At 41.0% G+C, this 21,736-nt stretch overlaps 2 protein-coding genes across 5 annotated transcripts in view; both read right to left on the bottom strand.

Annotated features, from left to right (window-relative positions):
- Positions 1 to 21,736, bottom strand: part of adam12b (ADAM metallopeptidase domain 12b) — a 91,627-nt gene that overhangs the window by 41,839 nt on the left and 28,052 nt on the right. For all 4 annotated transcript variants that reach the window (XM_085427880.1, XM_085427879.1, XM_085427878.1 and 1 more), the window contains 7 exons: positions 9,515 to 9,593; positions 6,724 to 6,800; positions 5,898 to 6,081; positions 5,103 to 5,168; positions 4,264 to 4,335; positions 3,686 to 3,855; positions 3,123 to 3,207 (listed from right to left, as the gene is read on the bottom strand). In XM_085427880.1, coding sequence (XP_085284006.1) covers positions 3,123 to 3,207; positions 3,686 to 3,855; positions 4,264 to 4,335; positions 5,103 to 5,168; positions 5,898 to 6,081; positions 6,724 to 6,800; positions 9,515 to 9,593 — 733 coding nt within the window. The remainder of the gene's footprint in view (positions 1 to 3,122; positions 3,208 to 3,685; positions 3,856 to 4,263; positions 4,336 to 5,102; positions 5,169 to 5,897; positions 6,082 to 6,723; positions 6,801 to 9,514; positions 9,594 to 21,736) is intronic.
- On the bottom strand, positions 18,912 to 20,890 carry LOC146655499 (zinc finger MYM-type protein 1-like). The gene is made up of 2 exons (XM_085427882.1): positions 20,798 to 20,890; positions 18,912 to 20,596 (listed from the first exon to the last, which is right to left on the bottom strand). Exons 1-2 carry the CDS (start codon positions 20,866 to 20,868, stop codon positions 19,021 to 19,023), a joined length of 1,647 nt encoding a protein of 548 aa, XP_085284008.1. The 5' UTR covers positions 20,869 to 20,890; the 3' UTR covers positions 18,912 to 19,020.

Genomic DNA, 21,736 nt, shown 5'->3' on the forward strand with positions numbered 1-21,736 from the left:
TGACAATCTCCTTTCATTCAGCGCAAAACAGACACATTTTCATGCACAGACTAATGGGCAGCATACATTTCTCACAATGTTATCTGAAAAATGAAACTGATATTACCATTATTTTTCTTTCTGTTAGAAAAAGAAAAAAACACTGATATCAATCTCATGAATGTATAGTACACATGATATAAGCAACAGTAACTCATAAGCTTTATTTTGCATAAAGAAGGAAAACAAAGGGAAAACAGTTCGCCTGACTCTGCCCAAAGGTAGAAAAAATAAGAGAAAAATCACCGACTGTATCATGCATTTTTTTCCAGCTGTGACTCTGAATACAGATTCCTCACTGCATGCCTATGTATGAGTGCCACTAATGCCAAGCAATACATTAACCTCTCTGCAGGTTTACACAGAGATAAGTAATGTAGGTGACTGCTGGCTGCCGATGAGCCTACGCACAAACCTCCAGTATCTCAATATGCTGTGCAGACCAGAGCATTGAGCAGGCAAATTGGTTAATCCAACTTCTGCCATGAGGAGTGCTTGAAATGGGAAAGAAATGTTAGGATAAATGTTTAAACTAAAAGAAAATACAGAAATATCTGTGACAGCAGATAAAACACCACTGATGAATTTTGTAATATTCCTTGAAATGTCTGTGTGTTAATGTGCAAGATTCAGAATTTGTAATTAAGCAAACCTCAGGGAAAAAGAAGGAAGGAAAGAAAGGCTGCCAATTTACTACTGTGCATCTTACCATAGTTCTCTGCCATGCAGCTTATATGAGAAAAATGTCATGCTTCCCTCGAGGACAAGGTCATATGTCAATGTTAAGGACAAGATGAACCACTTCCTGCTGTGATTAAAGATCAGCATCATGGGGAGCTGCACCCTGCTTTTTCACAGCAAGGATGGGAAAACTTTCCTTTGCTACTGTCATGTTTACCAGTGGGTTAGTGCATCTACACTGTGCGCGCGTGTGTGTGTGTGTGTGTGTACGTGTAATTCATAGCTGAGTGCTCCCTCACAAAAAAAGTGTAATATGAGAGTCAACAGCCACAGCCATTACTTTGAAGCTGCTACGAGCTGCTGTTGTAATGGTGAGAATTTGTGGAGATGGTTGCAACCAAGAAATGCTATGATGGGTGTGAAAATAACTCTCAGACGACAATACTGTACCACATAAAAATCATTTACAAAAAGACTTAGGAAGAAAAAAAACATAGCATTGTGCTAAAACAAAAAAGTGAGGCTGCACTGAGGAAGATTAATACATTGTAGCGTACGGTTTGAGAAACAGTTCATCTCCTCTTACTGTCCCCTAACTGCTTACGTGGCCCTTTAATCTTGGTCCAGACCATCTGCTGTATGTAAGTGATGGGGAAACCAAACATCTGGAGAATCCTCAGTACGGCCACGGCCAGAGGAAAACATCTCCATTAATGGGGGACACATCTGGGATGAGGCATAATGGCACTGGGATGATAACCGCTTTGTGATTTGGCGCGGATATCAAGTGCTGTAAAAGGCAGAGGAGCCTAACAGGCGGCTAATTTACTACGTGTCGAAATTCAGTGCACCAGGGGTGCGACACAGTCGTGGGTAAAAATGGATTTTTGATTCAAATGCATGCTGTGCAAGAGCTGACATTCACTCACAGATAGATCAATTCATCACATAAAAATGTAAATGCGGTTCTGTTCGAAAGTCGAGGTCCTTTGATTTAATCCTGTGCCCCACCAATTCTACTAGCAACTCTTCATTGGCACCCTGTTAGCTCTGGAAATGAATTTAAAATCCTTCTCCCCACATACAAGGCCTTGAATAATCAATCAACAATCTTAAATACCTCTTAGTACCATATTACCCCAATAGAGCACCTTGCTGTCAGACTGCAGGCTTTCTCGTGGTTCCTGGAGGTTTTAAACGTAGCTATCAGGCCCCTCTCCTCTGGAAACAGCTCCCAGTTTGGATTTAGGAGACAGCATAAAGCATATAGTTAGGGCTGCTATAGACTTAGGCCTCCTATGATACACTGAGCATTGAGTTGACTCCACTTGACTCTTTTCATTCCCCAGGTGAGAATGCCATTAAGTTTTTTCTTTTCTCTCACATAGTTTGCATTTTGTCCCGTTTCTTTATGCTATCCTTTGTTTTTTCTCTATCCCATCACAAACAGTCACAGCAGATGGCTGCCCCTCGCCGAGTCTGCTTCTGATGGATGGTGTCTTCCTGTTAAAGGGGAGTTTTTCCTTCCCACCATCGCCAAATGGTTGCTTATAGCGGATCACCTGATTGTTAGTGTTTCTCTTTAACAGAATGATTCACAGCACCTTGTGGCAAATGCCGTTGTGATTTGATGCTATATAGATAGAAAGTGAACTTTCAGCCTGCACTGGACTCATTTAGGAGTGACCCCTGCTTGTCATTGCAAACAGAAGCTCCACACACATCACTGATAAACTGGAGAGTCACACTGAAAACGTCTAGTAATTACCACATAAAAGAGCAGCATCAGTTTAACCTTCCGCCCACCTTTACTCATGTTCCCTCATTGATAACTGTCCTCTCTTTCATTCCAGTAGCTGAAATGACAATTAGCCACTGGTATCACTGAATTTCTTTCCATTTGTGATCGAAACACCAGGTCACCAAAGCTTTCAGTACCTGTCCAGCTTTAGAAGAATTTTACGACGGATTGTTGTTTGATGAATGCTGACCTTGACAGAAAGCCAGTTTAACACGTGGGTCTGAAAGAGGCATTTGAGTTGCAGCGCAAAAGATTGATTGCACGACTGTTAGACTTCAAATAGCAACAGTGTGCGTGCCTGCAGAGCAATCCTTCTAAGAGTACACATTTTACATATTGTTATGTGCAAGCTGATGTTTGTGGTAATGTTAATGTAAGGGAGGGCCAACACAAATGTCATCATGTTTTAAAGCAAGACTTCCTGGCAGGCTTGTCTGCAAGTGCCCTTCCAGCAAACAATGAACACCTTTTCTGTGTAAATCGGGGCTGGATTGTGTTAGCCTAGTGAATCTGAACAATGTCAACACTGATACAATCAGGCTACGCAGAGGAAAGGGAGGGTGGAGGCATGCTGGGAGTAGTAGGAAGATTTTACACTCACCATGACAATACCTCCAGACTGCTCAGCAGTGCACATACTCATAATGGGTGCCATGCCAATGGTGGTGCCCTGGAAGTAAACCCCACTGCCAAGGAGAGAAGTAGGAGACGGAACTTTTAGAGGAGAAAACTGCTGTTACATGTTTATAGTAATGGTATAAGTGAAAAACTTCAATTTTACCAATTAGTTTTCCAAATATCAGGCCACATATGATTGTTTAATCATATCACACCTGTCAGGAGAATATGTCATTGTTTCAGTCTGTCTTTTTGTTAGCAGCACTGTTAAATTCTACTAACAAATTCAATGCATTACATTTTCAATCCAGGAATTTATGCCCTAACATAACCAGGTAGGCTATCATATCTTCTTAACCACCAAATGGAAATAGTAAAAACAGGGAAATATAAGCTTGATGTGAAAATGAAAGGATTCAGATGAAAATCTCAATCCTGATTTCTGTTTGGGTCCATTCCCTGGTGGATGTATGTGGTCTCACCCCTACATCATGCAGTCTAGGTGCAAATATTGGACTGATTACATTTAATAATTTAGATGTCCACCTTATAAGTTGAGCATTGTCGTGAGGTTTCTGGGGAAGCAGTTTGACTTTCCTCCAGTCTAAGAACTCGTGCAGGGTGGTGAAGGGATCTTGGGTGATGGGACATTTATCAGAGTCGCTCCACACCTCCAGACCCACAAGGGCCACCCGGATGTTCAGGGCCCTGTAGAACTGCACAGAAGATTTTAATAAGAATGGAAAAGCATGGAGAAAACACAAATGCCCATAAGACTGTTACATAAGTGAGACTGTTTACTGGGGTTTTACCTTTGTTCACTCAATTAATTGATGTATGATTCTTTTCATCCTAGCAAGCCTAATCAATCACACGTTGCCTTATTTTTCTGACAGTATAAGATCATGTCTTTGCCATTTCCTTAAAGTAAATCTATCTGCCTACGCAGCATGTAAGCTATAGAGACACAGCTCAGGCAGTGGTGTTAGGCAGACTAAAGTCAGCTGCTTTAGTAGGAAATTAATATATCACGCAGACGTGCCATTAATCTCTGCTGCCAAAAATATTTCTATTTTAAAAAGGTGATTTATCCCTCCTGTGCAAAGGGGTGGAGGATGTTTTACCTTGTCCACATAATTGGCTATCTCTACCAGTCTCTGCTTCACCTTCTCCAAGTCCTTTCCTTGTTTCTGAAACTGAAAACAAAAATGCATGTAATCAGTGGAAGAAATTACACTCGCAAATTGTGAGTGTTTCATGAGGACATAAGAGACCGTCATTTCCAGAACATAGAAAAAAATCCTCAAACCACAACAAAGGACACAGAAAAGCAGTGATTTGTATGAATGAGTTGAAATATTCACTGGCACTACATTTTTCTGCGTGTTGGGCAGGTTGTCAAGCTGTGACCATCTGGATCTAGAAAAATCTCCTAGTGTTAGAGAGGCGAATGGCATGGCCACAGGGAGCAGGTATGCTGGCAGATACGACAGCTTGCAAAGCTTTGGATCCAAATTGCAGCTCAAGTCAGACCTTCCAGTTTTACCCTTCTGTGCATCCAACTGCACCGATGCTGGACTGTATATCTAAGCCTAACAACATACTTGATCCCTTATCCTTCCTTTCATTTCCTTTCCTCCCATTCAGGTCAGTGGCATTAGCAGAGGGCTGTCAAGAGGAAGCCCCACAAATAGCTCTTCAGTGCTTATGGGAGACTATTCACTATCCGCATGGTTTTTCCCCGTTTCCTGTCTGCTCTGCTGGGAAATTGAAAAAAGAACTTCCTGTCAGAAAAGAGACCACACTGCTTGTTGCACACTCATCCCTCTCTGCAGCTCCAGTGGGATCTATTCCATAGTTACTACAGCTCATGCTTATACCACAAAAGGATTGTGGGCTTTCAGTGTGTCGTCTCTGCTGGTCAAAAACTGCATTTGCAAAGAGAGGCAAGTAGGTGCATTACCTCTCTGTTGTCTGCAACAATGATCAGCTCGACATATTTGGTTGTCTTCTGAGCATGCCTTTTATGCTGTGATAAAAACAAAGATGGGAAAAGTTCGACAGTTATTAGGAAATGCGTAGAAGATCAAGACACCATTCCTGTCATTTCTTACCGCTTCTACTTAAAAGACTTAAGATGAACCTTTAAAAACTGCAACAGCTAAAAAAAGGTATTTTATTTACATTCTTGCCAAGAGATAGATGAGAAGATAACACTTAAATGTCTGTTCACTAAATATAAAGATATAACCTGGTATCTATTCTGGTATCTGGTTTTAGCCTGCAGGCTAAAACACTGCAAATCAGGCTTTGTCCCAGCTGATATTCAGAAATATTTCCTTTAAAAAAAACAAACAAAGATGAGATAATCTATCTAATTAAGTACTGTATATAGGCAAGTTTCACTCCCTAAGTCAGACAGAGTTCTTAATGCTTGGAAATAGGGGCAGATGGATGCTGCACCTGCTCAATGCAAAGCACTGGCCAAACCTTCTGCATGAGCCCTTGACTCTGTGCTCCCAACGCTGATAAAATGAGTGTCAAACCCAAGGCAACACCCTGAGGGAACTCATCCAGACAAGAATGCTTGCCAATATACTCATCTTGGTCAAACGCCCATTTATCTTTGATCAGTTCAATGATAGGCCTAACCTTCAGACTCGCTTAATGGTGAAAAACTGCAAACCAATAATGTAGCCCTTAGTCGCTTTATCCAGTGACACTGTGATAAAAAAGAAAAACCCAGTAATAATCTCACCCTTGTGTGGAAGGACTTGAAGGGGCTTTCAATGTGGTTTTCAACTGAGGACGTGTTGAAGCTGTGGCCGCATGTTCCGGGGGTCAGTCTGAGCTCTTCCACTCGGTAAATGAAGTGAACTCCGGTGTCATCGCCAGACACAGGCTCGATGATAAATGTCTTGTTTTCAAGTGCGATGAAGCCTCTGCGGAGACAACAGGATAAGTCGGAAAACAAAACCTCAAAGCATGACCAGTCTCTCAAATGCAGAGTTTGATTAAATGGGCTCTCTCTAATGGAATACATAACTGGGGCGGCTCTTTTCCTGCAATCCCACTTTTACTAAAACCAGATGTTGTTTTGTTTGAGAAAAAGACATTTTTTTTAAAGACTCACATCTTTTAATGTCAGATCAGAAATATATACCACACATTAATAACCAAACAAATCTAAGTGGTCCTTATGGGGAAACTTAACATTTTCTGTTCCCAAAATGCTTCCTTGCTGTTGGATTAAGCAGAACAGATGAAAATGTGCATGCCTAATACTTCAGTTTAAATACAACTTTGGATTGTGGTTCATTTTGTAGCAACAGCAAGATTATAATTACTGCCCAAATGAGTCCAGACATTTACTGGATCCCACCGTGAGTAAAGACAATGAGGTGTGACATTTCACCAATTCCTACGAGTCACACCAACTCACTGACAGCACGCTTAAGGGCTTAAGAGAGATGGGCTGCTGTGCTGAGCGACTTAAATAAATATAAACATTGGAGTGGCAAATAGCACTTAAAGGGCAGTGTAGTGATGCTGCTTGAATGCAAAATGATGCCTGAGATTCTTACCGAAGGCCTGAGCAGGCACTGAGGGTAACGTCAGAGCTGGGATGTGCCTGCACTTCCCCGTGGTAGTAGCAGTGATTCTAAAAGAGAGTTTTTTTTGTTACATGTTGGAAATAAGAAACACTTTTAAAGAAACAAAGTGTGATATAAAATGTGTCATGCTAAAAAAAGCAGAAGAAGAAAGCAGCTTGTCACATTCCTCTCGCTGTACTGACGCTCTTACCTGACTTCAAAAGAGCAATACAGTACAAAAGACACTGGGACTATGCTGATGCTGTCCCAACTCGTGTTCATTTAAATTAGCATGCTCTGAAGAAATCTGTCTACACTCCCTCTCTATAAAAACAGGCCATTTAAAATTAATGCAACTTATAAAGTTGAAGAGAAAGCAGAAAAAATTGGCACGCATGGGAGGTGACAGTAACATGGTAATTGTTCGCCTTTCGTTAATCCATCAGACTGCTCTAGTGGAAGGAAATGGGGACATTTAAGGCTCCTCAGAAACAGTGAAAACGCTGTTGTCTGACCACAAGGAGAACAGAGGAAATGACTCTCATTAAGAGGGAATACAGACCTCCATTTACTGTCTAGTAGCACTCAAGCCCTTTTAAATCAACTGTCATTCCCCACTACACTGACCATTTCTCATTCCCTGTACTGAACTCCAGTAAGAAGAAATCTGGGGTGGGATTTTTACAAAAAGATGAAGTGAAGAAACTCCCATTTAACAAGTTCACTACAAGGTAATGAACTGGTAATGGATTTGAGAATCATTAGATTAAGGATAAAAATAGAACAGCTATAAAGGCTCTGTGCTCAGGCTGTGTTTGACCTAGCAAGGTTCACCTTTTACAAAGGATAACATCAGGTACAGTTAGTGACTGTCTCTGTGTCTCTGACGTTTTTACAGCAGCTAAATGTTGAGTGACTAAATACTCAAATGAAAATACAGAACAGATAATACGGTCATATGAAAAACAAAGTTTTCACCTTAAGCTTTAATTTGTATCATATTTCATATATCCAGGATTTTTTTGGCAACTTATTCCTTAAAACCGTATTATGTCATTTATTTAAGTTTTTGGGGAAAACAATGACACTGATGATGCAGATATCTAAAAACTGATGCATTAAATATAATACACTGGGCATTTAGAGGTTAAAAACATGGAATAACATCCTTTGGACACCTGAAACCAAAGTGGAGATGTTTTCTTACGGTGTTTGGTGAAAACCAAACACGGCGTATCAACACAAACACCCCATAGCAGCTGGCAAACAATGGTGGATGGGTGATGATTTGAGCGTTTTCTTTCCAGCCACATGACCTGTGCGCTTTGCAGTCGCTGAGTTTAGCATGAATTCCTCTGTATACCAAAGTGTTCTAGAGTTAAACGTGAGGCCATTTGTCTGACAGCTAAAGCTTTGAAAGTGGGTCATGCAACAGGGCAGTGATCCCAAGCAGTGCAGCAAAGCTACAACAGAATGTCTGAAAAAGAAAAGAATCAATGCGTTGCAATGGTCAATGTGCAGACCTCAACCGGACCTGAAATGCTGGGGCAGGACCTTAAGTGTGCTGTGCATAAACCAATACCCACGAACCTCAATGAACTGAAGCAAGACTGTAAAGAAGAGTTATTGCTGGTTCTACAAGCCTTTGAATCATTGGTGTACTTATTTATTCACAGTGCTACATAAATCCCTGTGAAAACTTTCTTTTTCACATGACTGTAAATCACAGTCAACCTCTTGGTATCTAAGTTATTCATTTCCTTAAAGTTGTTAGCTGACATGCACTGCATTGTTCCAAATTGAGTTAGGTATTCTAACCAAAGACAGACAAGAACTGAATAATGTTTTGTTAAGCAGCATGAAATAATGACCCACTGCTAAGCTGCTTAAGGAGTCAATTTACATCCTAAATTAGAGGTCAGGTCAGGTTTAGGTGTGGGCTTGCATGCTAGAAGAGTAGCAAATGTTTTTAAATCATTTGCATATGAAAAATATATAGAAATGCAGGTTCAGTACAGCACATTCATTGCCACTGAATCGGGTAACACTTGTTCAGCAGGTACTGAAGGTCTCCAGTCTGTTAGAATTCTTCTTACATCCACCAATGAAGGATTAAATGATAAAAATTTAAACTGTGGGGAAACTGGCTAAAAAGTGTCCCCAGTGTCCACGATCCAACTAGGCAGCAAAAAGGGCAAGAGGCTGTGAACTATGTTAAAAACAAAATAAAACAGCTTTTTTATAAAGGATCAGTTGTGCTATTTTTTTCCTGAGCCACATAAACTGATTTCAACCATCCATGTGTCACACTAAAAAGCCTTGAGAAGTACTTTCTCTGTTTCCAAAGACTAGCGAGCACTTCGCCTCGCACAGCTAGCATGAACACAGCATAAAACAAGCAGTCAAGAATAAACCATCTGCTAAAAGGGGATTCCATAATAAAATCCTGATGGCAATGTTGGCTGAAAAACTACCAGCATGAAACACAGCTTATCATCAAGTAGGCCACGGGATAGAGTGTGTTCACCAACAGTGGGAGGCTTTCAAATACAAACTCGACCACATGGAAGCAATTAAAAAAAAAAAAAAAAAAAAAAACAACAACAAAACTCATTTCTGTCCTAGATTTGATTTTAAATGAGTAAAGCTGATTCTCTGGAAAAAGAAAAAACTCGTCTGTCTTTGTGAGTTTTTAAAGGGTCACTTTTTACAACGTGACTGTGCAGCATCGCTGAACATCAACTTGACCATAAATGTCAAAAGCACTCCGACGCTGCCCTACCGTGAAGTTGTGAGCACCGGTGACTGCACTTCCATCCTCCCGGTAATGTGTCTCGGTGTAATGGCTGGCAAAAAGACCCCTAAGAAGAGAACATGACAAGAGCATAAAAAACCCATTTATTTACTCATCGATTAGAAAAAAGAAGACTTTGTTTTCAGACTACCGAGAGGACTTGACCCTCAGTTGACTTTATATGTAGATTGCTTGTAAGGATTTGGGGGATGATGTGGATGAAACACTTAGCAGTCCGAGGCGGGGAGAGACTTGATTTTCTGTAAATTTATTATGTGATTCATAAGTGTCCTTGAATCCCCTGGCATTCAGCATGAACAAGTTGAACCAAATGCTGATGTCATTTCTCAGCATGCGTGAGTGTGTATCTGTGCATATCTTTTCAACTGTGTGTCACTTGTGTGTGTGTGTGTGTGTGTGTGTGTGTGTGTGTGTGTGTGTGTGTGTGTGAGAGTGAGAGAGAGAGAGAGAGAGAGAGAGAGAGAGAGAGAGAGAGAGAGAGAGTGGGTGTGCTTTCCTCTACAGGCCATGAACAGATGGACATGGAGAGACCCACCCTGAGCATTGGCAAAGGAGCAGCAGGAACACCCATTTTTTGCAGCTGTATACTCAGATTGACATCAGGCAGGATGATCTCAGGATGTGTGTGTGTTAGAGTGCATTAGAAGAAGAGAGGGAGGTGGAAATACCCAGAAAACAAACAATACGTTTTGCAAGTCTGACGTGTATTATCCTAAAGGTGATTATATGGCAAAAAAGTAACAGAGGAGACTTAAAAACTAGATCACACACATACCCCACAGTGCTGTGCCAGCTCACGCAAATCGCATGTACCACAAACCAGAATTAGATGAGACGAGTGGCAACGGTGAGGCATTAAGCCAATAGTGGGTTTTTTTCTTCCGTTCTTCAGGTCCATTTAATGTCTTATCTGGATATTTACAGTTAATTATTTTATCACCCGTTTATAGGAAGATCAATCCTCTGTGCCCCGAGCCTGACCACATTTAAACTTCATTAAATACTTATTATCGCTTTAATGTGCCTTATCACGCCATTAGCAAGCTCTAAACCAAATCTGATAAGCCGAGCGGCCAGTAATCACTTTGAAGAGTCCGGTACGTCTCATAAAAATTTGATGACACATCAGAGGATGCTGCATGCTTCTCGGAAAAGCCCAAAATATGTATCTTAATAGTGAACGTTTAACAGTGGCGCTCGGAAACAGCCACAGCACAATTATAGGAAACGAAACGGCTCAGTTTGCCGTAAAGATGGGATTTGTGTCACGTGAGCGGTAATTCCAAGCAAATGCTCTCGTGCTGTATTTTTTTGGGACATGTTGGGAAAGCCAGCTTAGGGGCAGTGTGGCCGCCGGGACTGAGACACACGCTGCAGAAAAGCTGCAGGATTTACATGATGGAATCTCCCTGTAATCAACTTGTTGGCAAGAGTACACAGAGTTTATGAGGCCATGAATGTTTACTGTGCGTTTGCAGAGAATTTCCTCACTGGTTATCTTGCAGCTCAGTTGGTGCGTATCTGTGTATCTTACACTGCTGAAGACCGTTTCATGCTTCTGATTCTCACTGTCGCAGCGCTCTAATGTTGTGTCGTGTATCTGACCCAGTACGCAGAATACTCATGTTTGTAACTAAAACACAGCTACCTAAGGAAGAAAGTGTACACTTCCATATAATTAAGCAATTTTTACTGGCGCCAACAGCCCACCTCTGTCGTCAATCAATTTTCCATGATTATGCTGCAAAAGACAAAGTGTTGACATTTTTGAATCATGTGGAAAATAAATACATCTTTTACTTGTCCTTATTCCACATGAGAAAAATGACGGCATACTGTGAGGATTGATAATTTATTCCGTAGCTGTTACTGATGAATAAGTTGCAGGATGTTTTATGCTCTGCGGGATGACTCTGTGTCTACACCACTATATTACACCTCCACAAAGAAAAACACATTTTCTTTTTCATTTTCATTCCTGTAATTGTTTAAGTCAATAACCACAGATTCTGTGGTCCTAACTGTGTGTTGCGATTCATTAGACACAGTGTAGTATCTAATTAACAGCCCACTAATGGCCGCCCAGGTTAATTGTGATAAATGACGGGCTGTTTAACAGCACCCCTGGGAGGCAGAAAATAATATTTGTCTTAAAGAATAATCTCCCATCTTACATGCACCTCCTTAGATTTAATTTAACTTTTCTGAAATAACTGCATGAATTATTGATTGTCTCTAAAAAGCCAGATGAATAGCTTTCCACAGCTGCCTTTTGAGGCTAGAGTGCTGCTCATGCGTGTGATGTTTAAATATAATTAGGAGCATGATTCACTATTTGGAAAGGACCTTCCAGTAAATCTAAATCAAGACTCCCACATATGTTTGCAAGAACGCTCATTGTGTTGCTGAAATAGCCGATCTGGCCTTCTAAATCTGACGTCCCGCGACGTCTCTGATGAACATACAGCACTTTTGTGTTTCCATTCCATCTGCTGGCATAAGTGGAACGCTACACTATATCTTACACAACAACTGAGGCTGGCAGAGATAGGACTAGCACAATGCAGGAACAATACAGACAAGGACAGCATAAAAACTCATTACGGCAGACCACAGAGGACCCTTCTTCATTTTAGAGGCATAAAACAAACTGGCAGATGTTATTTTCTGCCATATCTGAAATTACAGGAGATAGAACTATTGTTGTCTCTGAATTGAGCAAGTATTTTGATGAGTTTTATTTAAAAAGAACAAATCAAATCAAACAGACAAAGAGTCGCTACCACGGTGTGATCGATGAACCGGAAACTAAATGCATCACTCGCTGTTTACACAGATCGATGTTTATAATAACATCTTTCTCTCTTGATCCAGCCAGTACGACGTTCTGTGCAAGTGCAGAAACTCATTTACATACATGTGACTGTGTCTCATGTAATAATTCACCATTACACAAATCCCCTTGAGCATGGAACCATTTGAGAGCAATGTGGCTCTTCTTGCAGCCTCTCTACTTCCTTTGAAGAGTGCTAACTTCAGTGATTTCTTTTAATCCCCTCTCCCCCACAAGCCTAACCCCTAAGCCTTCCTATAGCTGCTACTTATGGTAGCATATGCTAAACTCCAAAAAGAGCAGACTACTACAGAAGCAGAGGCAGATGAAGACGAGAGAGGAACTAAAGAGGTGTGGCTGACAAGTCTAATTCTATTTCCACATACGGCTGCGTTCCAAATTGATTTACATACAGCTCAGTGTGCCTTCAGCTAAGGCTTGGCCGTGGCTGTGGCTGTGAGTGCACCGGAGTGTACAAGCCAGCAAAACCAGAGAAAACTAGGGAGAAACAGTGGTGAGGGTGGGAGGAGTGAGGGAAGCAAACAAACAAAAAAATTCCCTGAACTACATAATTAAAGAAAAGCCTTCCTTTAATCTTCTTTACTGGCTTCATAAAAGAGTCATCGTGTCCATTTCTGCATTACTTTCATCTTTGTTGTCTCACTGAAATTTAAGGTGTCGGGTCAAAATGTGGGTGAGGATATCATTAACGTTGGGGGGTACGGAGAAATTTAAAATGACATCTGATGATAGCATCTGATGATTCGGAAAAATGCCAAACTTATTACATATTCAACTTTGGGGAAGAGGACTGTCTGTTCAGAAATTGATGCGAGCCATGTAATAGCTGTTGAGACATTTCGCACTGAAATAAAAATGACCTAAGATAATGTGTGGGCAACATTTGTGCAGCATTTTAGAGCTGTATAATAATCTTAGTTTGTGTGTTTCCAGTGTTATTGTGATAATGTTTGCTAACTTTACAGGTGCTGCTACTGTAGGTCAAATATTTTCTTCTTTAATTGCAGATCACAATGGAAGCTAATCTAATGAACTGGTACTTATATAGTGTATTTCTAGCACTTTCTTACTTCATGCCTCATTCATCCATTCACACACACATTCATAAAAGTGATTTTTCCTAACCTAACATTCACACACTCACACCCTGATGGGGTTCAGCATCTTGTCCTTTCCTTGGAAGAGCCAGGGATTGAAGCACCAACCTTCCGATTAGCAGATGACTAAATCAAACAGACAAAGACTCTAAATCCTGAGTCCGAGTCACCCCAATCTAATCTAATTTATAAGGATTCATCACCAGGGAAAAATAAATATCCGTGCCAAACTTTGTGCCAATTCAACAAGCAGCTGTTAGGATATTTTGATGCCAAGAGGTCATTTATATGGATCAATATCCATACAGACTTTCATGACAAACTACCTTATATTTCTTAAAGTTATTAAACTAAAAAGATCCAACCAGCATACGTTGAGACTCTTACCAGCCGGGCAAAGGATTGGGTCTCATAGTAACACTTACAGTACCACCATAAGCGAAACTAAAGAGTCACATTCATGGATGAGCAGACTAAGATTTTCCATTATATATGCTCCAGCAGGCACTGGATGAATATCAAACATGCTGGCTGATGGGGCAGGCCTATTTAAATATTGACTGACCAAAGCAAAGATAGCTCCTTAATGAGTCAAGATCTCTCTTTGCTTAGGAAGAAGTCACAGAGGGAGCAGCTGCTTGACTATTAAAAAAATCCTGCAGCGAGTCCTCAGAGGTCCGCATGATGACACTTTTTCCTAAAGTGCCCCTGCACATACAAATGATTAAATCTCCGAGTGGCCGTGTCCACAACTTACAAGCAAAGTTGATTTTTCATATCTGAATACTCTTTCATCCTTCTCCGTTGCCAAGATGGTTCAGACAGCCCTGCCTGTCTGTCTGTGTCCCTCACCTCAGGCTTCATGGCATTGTGTGCTCAAAGTGGCGCCTAAGGCAACTGAAGTCATCACATCAGTAAAGTAAACCGCAGAGGGAAAAACATTATTCCCTGTGCTTGAAAGCAGAGGAGGGTGATGAATCATGGCAGGGGCACAGTTAGTAAAGGTTGCCACTCTTGCTCTCACACGCTCTAAAAATAACAGAAATCACAGGTAAAAAAACAGAAATATCTCATAATAAACTCTAAGAAACTTTTTCCTGAACATGACACTTCAATTGCCATACAGTTTCTTTCCCGACTGTTTGAGTTGTTACCCGAGAAAACGAGGATTGTAGGCTGCATAAATGAGGAATATCAGACACGAATAAGAGGAAATAATGGTAAAGCTGTCTTATCTGTTTCCTTGGGGAATAAGAGAAGTCTGGGGGGTTGGTGACTGATGGGAAATGGAGAGGCTCTTTAAAAAAAAAAGATGTCTCTGATCACACAAATTCATGCAGATATCCATACTGGATTAACCCCCTCTCCTGATCACTTTAAAGCATGAGTGAAAGGTGATCGTATTACTGTGCAGCAGGTGAAGTTTTTAAGCACTCAGTGATAATGGAGTCACTTTCTTCATTCTGAATAAGCTTCTCCCTCTGAAACCCAGCATGTCCTTTTCAACTCTAAAGGGTTTTATTTTCTTTTATAGCCTGATGAAGGGTAACCTTATCTTTCATGCTTCCGGATATTTCTTCTTTTTAACCACCCATTGCTTTTTTCTTCTTTTTTCCTTGGCATTGCATTTTTTTACTGCTACGGAGTCTTATGAAATGATAACAGAATTTGGATAAAAATGAAAGGCTGCAGGTGCAAAACAAGGATTAAAACGGCTACGGTGTCAAACCCCAAACCTTTTGATATTTCTAATGAAAGCACACTTCAGTTTGGGTGGGAAACATTGCAATTTCTGCTGAAGCGATATCACTGTTATTATTTTTCCTCGCTTGTGAACATAACGCCAAGCACCAGAGCTAACAGGCACAGCAGGGCTGTTAAAGAATGAACTGTTTCACTGCTGCTGGCCCACACGTTCGGAATTTTTAATACCAAAAAATAATTCCCACACTAAACATATTTTTCCTCATAACTGTACAAAGAACATGATGTCATACTCTCCCTGCTCCCATTAAAGGGGGAATACATTTTCAAATCAGTGTGAGGGGAAAAGTGCTCATCTACAGCACAGCAAGAGTGAGCCCTGTGCACAATTTCAGGGCAGTCCTCTAACTTCTCTCTGGCTATGGTTTGCTGCTAAAGTGCAGGCCCGACCTGTCCATCTTATGCAATATTAGCCTCTGGTGTTTGCATCTTCTCTACATATCGCGCCACTGAGGCTGTTTGTTGTAATTAATGCACCGAGTTCACGCAGCTAAACATTAGACTGCTTGTGAAATGTGCGGCTAAAGGAGCTCATGAATTCTTTATAACCCTAACAAAGGAGTACAGATTATTTCTGGGCACGAGATGATGATGGCACAAACTCAAAATGCGAGCCATAAACACTTTATATCGTAAGATGTTAGCAAAATATGCTTTCAGTGGAAGAGCATATAGAGATTATATGTTAAAAATCCATTCTTAACATCCTTGTGACCAGAGGATTTGAAGTGTTTTGTGCATTTAGGGGGAAAAAAGTAATAACTTTATAATGTTATTTTCATTCTACTATTTTTCATTCTGCTTTTATTTTTCCTGCTTATCCAGGTCTATGATTCGGGGGGTATCAGTCTAGGCAGAAATGCTCAGACCTCCCGCTCCACAGCCAGCTCTTGCCAGCAGAGCAATATAATCTCTCCGGCGTATCATGGGTCTATACTGGGATCATACCCCAGTTGCCTGAAACACCTCATCCAGAACGTATGCTAGTCATATCCCCCCAATTGGCTCCTTTCAGTGTTGAGGAATGGCAGCTCTAATCTAAGCTCCTCCTGAATGACTTTGTTTCTCTCTCTATCTCTAAGAGAAATCCCAGACAGCCTCCTGAGCAAGTTCAGTTGCCCTAGTTTAAGTCACTACTCACACTCTGTGGCAATAGTTGAGTGTAGAAATGTAGATTGACCACTGGATGGACTTGTACAGCATCTACATTAGTGCACACCCCAAAATACCCAAACTCTTCTACTTAGTGCAGCAAGTCACTCCCAACCCAGAGAGAACTCTCCACCCTTTTCTAACTGAGAACCCAGAATACAAGCTGGAGACCATCTGTCAATGAAGCCGACAAAACTACATCATCTGGAAAAGGAAAGACAAGATGCTGAGACCACAGACACCCTCCGCCTCTTGGCTGCACCTAGAAAATTCTGTCCATAAAGGATGTGAAAAGAAACGGTGAAGAAAGGAAACCCTGGAGTGGTACACTCAGTGGGAAGGGCTCTGACTTATTGCCAACAATGCCAAGCTATTTTTCCCTGAAGAGCTCCATAACAATGGACCCATACTACTGAAGCACCACCCAAAGGACACCTCAAGAGACACAGACTTCTCCAAGTCCAAAAAAGACCAGTAGGTTGGTTGGGAAAGAGCTGGTGTACTTACTTCAGCTTTCTATAGTTAGTGTGTGCCATTTTCTATAAGAAAAGAGAGCAGGGAGTAAAACAGTGAAAGCAGAAATGTGTCAAATATATCTTACGAAACTTTATGTGAGCATTATCATTCAAATAGATGAGGGATAGTAGAAAAGAAACCCTAAATAACATCAAAAAATGTAAATAAAAAATGTCTGAATATCTGATAACTGATGACTCAAAATCTCAATTTGTAAATTGTGTCTTTAGCATTTGTCCCAACAAAACACCAAAAAGCCTTCTTCAACATTCCCTCTGGATAGTGAAGCTAATAATATAGATAATTGATGTACATGTACAGAAGCTCACAATCTCCATTAAAAGTTGTGAAAATAAAATGTTCTGAACTCTCTCTGGAAATACTTTTTGTATTCCTGCCCAGAATGGCGATGAACTCTTCGTTTACTGCTTCAATATTCCCATCCATAACAAACTACAAACTGGAACTAATGAGAGAGTAGGGATCTTCAAGGGAGGTGGCCTATTATTATTCATTGAAAAAGAGTAAACAAATGCATAAATGTTAATGTCAGAGGCTTCCTATCTGTCCAATTAATCTATGGTGGTTCCCCTGGGCAGCCTCATTGTTCAGCCATACTTTTTTTGCCTTCAGGGGAAATTTGCAATTAAGAGCTGAGCAGAAAAGACATTAAAGATGTCTTTCATTTTTCCCCTCCCTTTGATTTCTGTCTTCTTCAGCCATTTCTTTCGTAAAAAAAGAAGAAGAAATAACTGGTGCATATCATCATCAGCTCCTGCTCTCCCACAATCACATTCATCCATCACATCTGGCACTTTTCCTCCTTTCTTAAATCTAAAAGTTGAGAGGAAGAAAACTTTAAACTATAAGCTGCAAGGGGCACGTGTGGTGCATTAGGCAACTACTTTATTATAACATGGTCCACTGACTACACATGTCCCAGACCATCATCTCTCCAGTCCCAGACTGCATGAGGCATTCTTCCCCTCCTCTTAAAAAACGTCTCACGTCATTAAACCCACTCTTTACACTTCCACAGATCCTATACTGATTCTCCAATAAGATAATAGCATGCAATCTTTCATTCTCCAGCCCATTACCCTGCAAACATGGTGGAGTTGGTAACTTTCACTTGGCACGGATGTATCAGTTTAACATAAGGATCAGGGTGAACGGTCTGTCACTGACGCTGATGCAGGGTAACATAAGGCGTCATGGTTGCTGGGTATTGAGCAGGAGACGCCAATTATTGTATGGGCTACGGGTGGTAAAACAATGAAGTGCTTTTAACTTAATCACATCTCCTTTTCTGAGTTTCAGTGGTTCACTGATACCTAGAGTACAGAAAGTGAGAGCAGTCTGGAGCATGCCTGCGTTTTAAATATATTTAATGCACCACGATTCATCACTCACTGACCACAGGGCACAGACGCCATAAAAGTAGCTGTCGCTACAAAAAAACCCAAGCAAGGACGGTAAAAGGATTTAAAAAATATCACTGATCTTATATCACTAAAAAATAAATGTAAAGTAGTAATAAGCTTAAAAGATTAAGCACTGTTTATTAAGTCTTTGGCCATCATCTTCGGTATTTATATGAAACTGTCACATTAAAGAGGCTAAATTAATTGCAGAGATTTGGGAACACATTGCTAAGATAAACAGGGCAGAGTGTTCAGCATTACACAAAAATTCATTCAGCCCAACTGTAAACATAAATATTTTACTTCCATTCATTATTTCATTAAATTAAATTTTCTAAATTTGATCAGTATTTAAAAAGGCTCGCCAGCAGGGGCGTCACTAGGTTTTAAGGACAGGGGGGGCTTAGCCCCCAAGAGATGCACACGACATGAACGAACGTAGTGAATGAGCACAAAATTTCACAAACAGAAAACAAAGACTGAGAAATTGTTTTCCTACTTTTTTGGACAGATTAAACATCCTAGGCCACCAATAGATCTATTGTTTTATTTCAGTCTGCTTTATAATACAGTACAACAAAAAAACAGAGGAAATGTGTTTGCCGCATCAATAACAAGAAAAAAACTGAAAATAAAAAAGTACATTTTTCTGGCTGCAATCACCAGTTACTTGGTGGGTGGAAGCATCAAAGAATGACGTCTGTTTTTAAGAGTGGCAAATCGGTCAATCACTCTGTTGTGACTCAGATGCTGAAGCGTGTCTTTTTCAATAGACATGACTGCAAGACTGTGAAGTCTTTTCTGACCCATTGTTTGACGCAGCCAGGAGTGCAGCCGACGCAGTGCACTAAAGGACCGTTCGCACGAGCAGCTGCTGACAGGCACTGTTAGGGCAACTTGGATGGTTGCCTTCAGAGAGGGAAACATGTCTGAATCAAGGAGGTTGTACACAGACAACATATTTTTGGGTGGACATCCAGCCTCTGTTTTCCGGGTAAGAAAGTTTCTGGCCACCAGAACCTCCTCTTTTTTCAGGTCAAGTCTGTAGTGCTTTGCAAGTTCATTCAAGTGTGGTTCACTCAAGAAGTTCTCAGATTTAGGACTGCATGCCTGGACGCCTTTTAGCAGCCCTGCATCTACACTGCAAAATCTTTGATCAAGCTCGCCAACCATCCGATCCACACAAGGGAAAAGTAACTCTCTTTTCAATGTGTCTGAGTTGTTCAATTCAGTGCGTGAACCCACAGTTGCCTCCAGGACAAAATCCTCCATTTTCCTCTGTTTGTGCCTTGTCTTGGCACCTGGTTCAGGGATACTGTGGGTGTTACACAGGGCCTTGGTTTTCTCATACAGCTCTGTAGCAAATGCATCTGAGTGTTTGCCCTTAAGTGTGTCACACACAGCTTGTTTGCAGATAAAAGCTTCTGCCAGGTCTAAAGTCTCTTTCTGCAGGAATTTGTGGAGTCCTTCGGTTACAGACAGAATCGACTGAAACATCAGTAGTGCATAGACTGCTGAGAACTTGTAGAGCTTTGCTCTGAGACCAACAGCTATGGGGGATCCAATTGCAGATAGGCACTCCAAAATGGCAGGCAATGTCTCAAGAACTGCACTGATTGATCGCAACTGACATGCCCAGCGAGTGTTTGAAAGTTGCACAAGCTCAGTTTTTGTCAATCCAAGCTTTGCCTGAGTCTCCATGAACTTATGATGATTGACTAGGGAGGTGCTGAAGAAAGAATACACACACTCCAACAAGCTGAAAAGCTCCACAGCCTCTGGGACAGCCTTGCAAGTATTGCACAAAACCAGGTTGAGTTGATGAGCATAACAATGCACATAGATAGCCTCAGGATGGAGCCTTCTAAAATGTGCTTGTACACCTCCAGTGGAGCCACTCATAACGGCTGCACCATCATATGTTTGTGCTACACACTTAAGCTCTGCAAGACCATAGTTTTGGATCTGCTGCTGAATCTCATTTGCAATGGACTGGGCATCAAATGATTTTATCTCTGCAAGTGCAAGGAAACGCTCCTTCACTGCCCCCTCTGACACGTACCTGACACAAACAACTAACTGCTCTGCCTTTTTATCCCTTGCCTCATCCACCATGATGGAATAGACTTTAGACTTTGTCATTTCAGATACAATGACACTAGTAACTTCCTGGGCACAACAGTCAATCATGTCATTCTGGGATGTTGGTGAGATATACTGTGCATTTGATGGGGGATTATGTTTTTGAAGAAAAGGATCAAACTCCTTCAAAAGTTCCATGCATGCAAGAAAATTCCCTCTGTTTGGGCTGTCTTCACCTTCATCATGGCCACGAAAAGGGAGTCCCTGTCTCCCTAACATAGAGGTGACTGCAACAATTCGTCTGAGATACTCTCTTCTTTCGACTATCTCACTCACATTTGCAGTTGCTATCATCTGTGCAACGTTTCCCTGTTTGCTAGTTCCCTGGTAGCTTTTCCATGTAACAACACTGTCCTTATGTGTTTGTGCCATCTCATGCTTGCCAAAGATGACTAAAGCTTTCTTCCAGTTCTTGCAACCGTTACTGACCAAACTATCATGTTTGATGTTTTTGCCAAACACTCTACATGGGAAGCAGAAAGCTGCATTCTGGTTGACTGAATATTCTAACCAGTTGTGCTTTTCAAACCAGCTGTGGTTAAATGCTCGCTTCTGTGTACCAAACGTATCATGTGGATAGCTCTTCAGCTTCACCTGTCTGGGCCCTGTGTCTTTGTCACCTAAATCAAACCCTGTAGTAGAATGAGTTGCTGCAGCTGCTTCATCATTTTCCCTCTCTTGGCCTGTTTGCTCTCCTCTCTCTGTAATAACTTGATCTTCCTCTGCCTCTCGATCCATTTGCTGCAGCTCCTCTGTCTCTCCTTGCTCTCTCTGACTTGAACTTGCCTGTTGACCTTTTTCTCCCTCAGCCACTCCTTCTGCCTCACCCTTCAAGATACATTAAAACATACTGAATTGTAATGTAAATTGCTAATATCATGACTTCTGCTCCCGCTCCACAGTAATTTGTTGCTCCCAAATATTTTGAAGTTACAAACATTATATTTTGAGCACGCATGTGACTAAAATGGTTGCAATTTAAAGCCCTGAAAAATATTACTAAATTACTTGAATTGAAGTAATATTAAAATAGAACCCTCAAAAATATGTGAGTCAGGCTAATTTGACTTATATATATCTCTCTCTCTTTGCTCTCTCCACTTTCTAACCTTGACTCTCCTAAATAAAAGCTCAAGTTAAACAGGTCTTATATGTTGTACCGTGACTGAAATGTTTCATATTTCATATCCATATTGAGTCCCATAAAATTCTAATCAGACTGTCTGCATCACAAATGACT

The sequence above is a fragment of the Rhamphochromis longiceps genome, linkage group LG13, assembly GCF_057381845.1.
Source record: "Rhamphochromis longiceps isolate RC_006_pf linkage group LG13, R_longiceps_female_GT1.1, whole genome shotgun sequence".
Lineage (NCBI taxonomy): Eukaryota > Metazoa > Chordata > Actinopteri > Cichliformes > Cichlidae > Rhamphochromis > Rhamphochromis longiceps.

What these genes read in the sequence shown, in the direction of transcription:
- LOC146655499 (XM_085427882.1), bottom strand. Translation starts at nt 20,868, where the DNA reads ATGGCACAAACACATAAGGACAGTGTTGTTACATGGAAAAGCTACCAG. An exon ending in ACTAGCAAACAGGGAAACGT is followed by an intron (nt 20,597 to 20,797) that starts TGCACAGATGAT and finishes TTTTCTTCAAAA; the next exon opens with ACATAATCCCCCATCAAATG.